Genomic DNA, 2,983 nt, shown 5'->3' with positions numbered 1-2,983 from the left:
CATCCTTTTATCTATCGTTTTATCGCTCCATCCATTGTTTATCTATCTATCCATCCATCCATCCTTCCATCCACCCACCCATCCATCATCCATCTATCCATCATCCATTTATCCACCCATCCATCCATCCATCCATCCATTCATCCATTTATCCATCCATCCTTCCATCCACCCACCCATCCATCATCCATCCACCCACCCATCCATCCTTCCATCCATCTATCCATCCATTTATCCATCAATCTATCCATCCATTTATCCATCCACCCATCCATCCATCCATCCACCAACCCACCCATCCATCATCCATCCACCTATCATCCAGCCACCCATCCATCCATCCATCCATCCATCATCCAGGGTTATGGTTAGTTGTGTTCCTCACGTATCCCAGTCTGAAGTTTCTGACGGTCCACTCGGGCGAGTCGGTCTCCGACAGCATCTCGACCGTAATCTCTCCGTACGCCACAGGCTCCTCAGTGAACGGCCAGTAGTGGTCACACTTCACCTGCACAGGAAGCACATTCCCCCGTTAACATCTGCCCGTCTCTGTGTGGTGTCATAGCGATAACGGAGCGGTTGCCGCGGGAACTGACCCTCCTGCGCTCGTTACACTGGGTCAGCATGACGACGATGTGAGACTTCTGCTGCAGGACCATCTTCCAGAAATCGTTCCTGGTCTCGGGCAGCGGCCCCTGCGTGGCGATGAACTCGTGCGTAGAGTTATAACCCTGAACACACACCACCCCACAAATGAGACACCCAGTAACCAGTGAACGACTCGACTCTAATCGCTGATACTGCTGAGCTACTCACAGGAATATAGTTTGCATTGATGTAATCAGAGCCTTCATCGTTGTGCAGAGAGATCAGCTTCACCCGACTGAAATCATCTGTGACCAAACACACATTCAGGATGAATATAACAATCACTCATTCTCCTGGAGAAGCTGATCTTTAGTAAGAACCTCTCTTGAAAAAAATGTCAACTTCATGATTTTTTAAAGCTTATTTAATGGCCAAATTTGCACTGAAGAACTAAATTACTCATAATACTGAAGAGATCCATCCATTCATATAAATATAGATATCAATAAACACTAGTGAAAAAGAGCTCAGCAAACCATCCACGGGCATAAAACTTAATAAAGCTTCCTTAACTTCTCAAAAAAAAAAAAAGTATTTTCATATATATTTGGAATAAATATATGTAAAAATCTGATACTATATATTTATAATAATTAAGGACATCATATTTAAAGACTATAGTAAATCATTTTATAATTCTAAACAAATGTAATATCACTCATTTTATTAATGTTTTTCCTCTGCATTTGTGCAGTTTTGGGAGGATTTATAGTATTTTTAAAATGTATAAAAATTAATGTAAAAAAAATTTAAATAGGTTTTTATGAAATTACTTTTCATGCAAAATTAACTTTAAAAAAGACCCACATTTATAACTGTATTTGCATTTGGTCTCCTTCATTTCTGTGTGTGTTCTGCATTGCAACTGATTTTTATTTGACAAATTATTATTATTATAATTAACTTTTTTTTTTTTACATGAAGCGGCATTTATTAATCTTTATCTTTATAAATCTTTTACATTAACTAATGTTAACAGATACAACTTTAAATTTCAATAATGTATTAGTAAGTCTTGAACTAAGATTAATAAATGCATAAAAAGATATAGTTAATTAATGTTAAAAAATGTAAACCTTATTGTAAAGCATTACCGGTTTTGTTAATATTTTTATTAGATTTAATAAGGTTATTAGATATTATTTCTGTTCTCATGTTTATTTATTTGTCATTTTTATTCATTTTTATTTTAGTTTTGATCAGTTCAACATCAAGTAAATAAACTAGATGAAAATGAGAAATGTTTATTTAAAATGGTAAATATATGATTTCGGTTCACGTTTATTTTGTTTCAAATAACGACACTTTTGAATAGTTTTAGTTTAACTGTGAAAGTGGGCCAATCAGAAGAGCGTTGCTATGACTACAGTGGGCGGGGCTTCTCACAGGGCAGGATGTTGGTGTAGCGGTTCTTGGGTCTGTTGCCGGGCAGATCAGCCGCTTCATGAGACAGATCCAGACCGACGCTCTTCAGCTCCTGACAGAAGCACAAACAAAGCCAATAAATCACACGCGTGACGCGGCAAACGAGTGTTTACGTGTTCACGTGCTCTGTGCGTGCTTTACCTCAAACTGCAGCGAGAACTTGTACGCCGAGTCTTTGCTCATGTCTTTGATGTAAGCCTCAAAATCACTGAGCTGAACGGGACTGAAGACACAATCATCACATCACACACAAATCAGTGCAATCATAACTCACAGTGACACGAGCGGCATGGGTTTACCTGCTTAGTTTCCTCTTCTTCAGTGCTGTTTTGCTCCTGCAGGTCAAACACAGACCCATGAACCCTACAAACTAAACATGCATTGTGTCTGCAGCCACAGATAATAATCCACATTCACTCATTCTGTGCTTTTATGAACTGATTTAGTGTTAGTTGAGCTGTAGGGTTCATGCATTACAAACACAGATCTCACGACTGCTTCACAGGTTTACAATCACAACATGTGTCTGATATAATAGGAAGTGATTTTATCATATTTCATGATTGTGGTCATTCTTTTAAAAAAAAAAGTGTTTTTTTTAGTATAATCTTTCATATTTAATTTATGAGAAAAAAAAAAAAAAAGTGTTTTTTTAGTATAATATTTCATATTTAATTTATGAGATGTATATTTTTTATTTTTGTATAAAATGTATTAAAATGTATAATTTATATACATATTATTTAAAACAATTTTGCGTTTATTTTTTATTGTATTAAATCTTTCTTTCTTTTCTTTGTCTTTCTCCATAACCTTCCATATTATGATTTTATTATGATTTACTAAATTGAATAACTATACATTTTTAAGTATAATTTTAAAAACATAATAAATTGATTTTGTTATTTAT

The 2,983-nt window shown here is 35.7% G+C and overlaps 1 protein-coding gene across 1 annotated transcript in view; it reads right to left on the bottom strand.

Moving 5' to 3' along the window:
* LOC107745277 (receptor-type tyrosine-protein phosphatase O-like) overlaps window positions 1-2,983 on the bottom strand; it is a 45,402-nt gene that overhangs the window by 4,280 nt on the left and 38,139 nt on the right. Inside the window, exons 17-22 of the mRNA XM_016559125.1 lie at window positions 2,373-2,408; window positions 2,215-2,296; window positions 2,035-2,125; window positions 817-893; window positions 597-731; window positions 386-508 (exon numbers count right to left, since the gene is read on the bottom strand). Coding sequence (XP_016414611.1) covers window positions 386-508; window positions 597-731; window positions 817-893; window positions 2,035-2,125; window positions 2,215-2,296; window positions 2,373-2,408 — 544 coding nt within the window. The remainder of the gene's footprint in view (window positions 1-385; window positions 509-596; window positions 732-816; window positions 894-2,034; window positions 2,126-2,214; window positions 2,297-2,372; window positions 2,409-2,983) is intronic.

This window comes from Sinocyclocheilus rhinocerous, unplaced genomic scaffold (assembly GCF_001515625.1).
Source record: "Sinocyclocheilus rhinocerous isolate Xijiao unplaced genomic scaffold, SAMN03320098_v1.1 scaffold2875, whole genome shotgun sequence".
Taxonomy (NCBI): Eukaryota; Metazoa; Chordata; class Actinopteri; order Cypriniformes; family Cyprinidae; genus Sinocyclocheilus; species Sinocyclocheilus rhinocerous.
The sequence above is the reverse complement of the archived record's forward strand: the minus strand, read 5'-3'. Positions and strand labels throughout refer to the sequence as shown.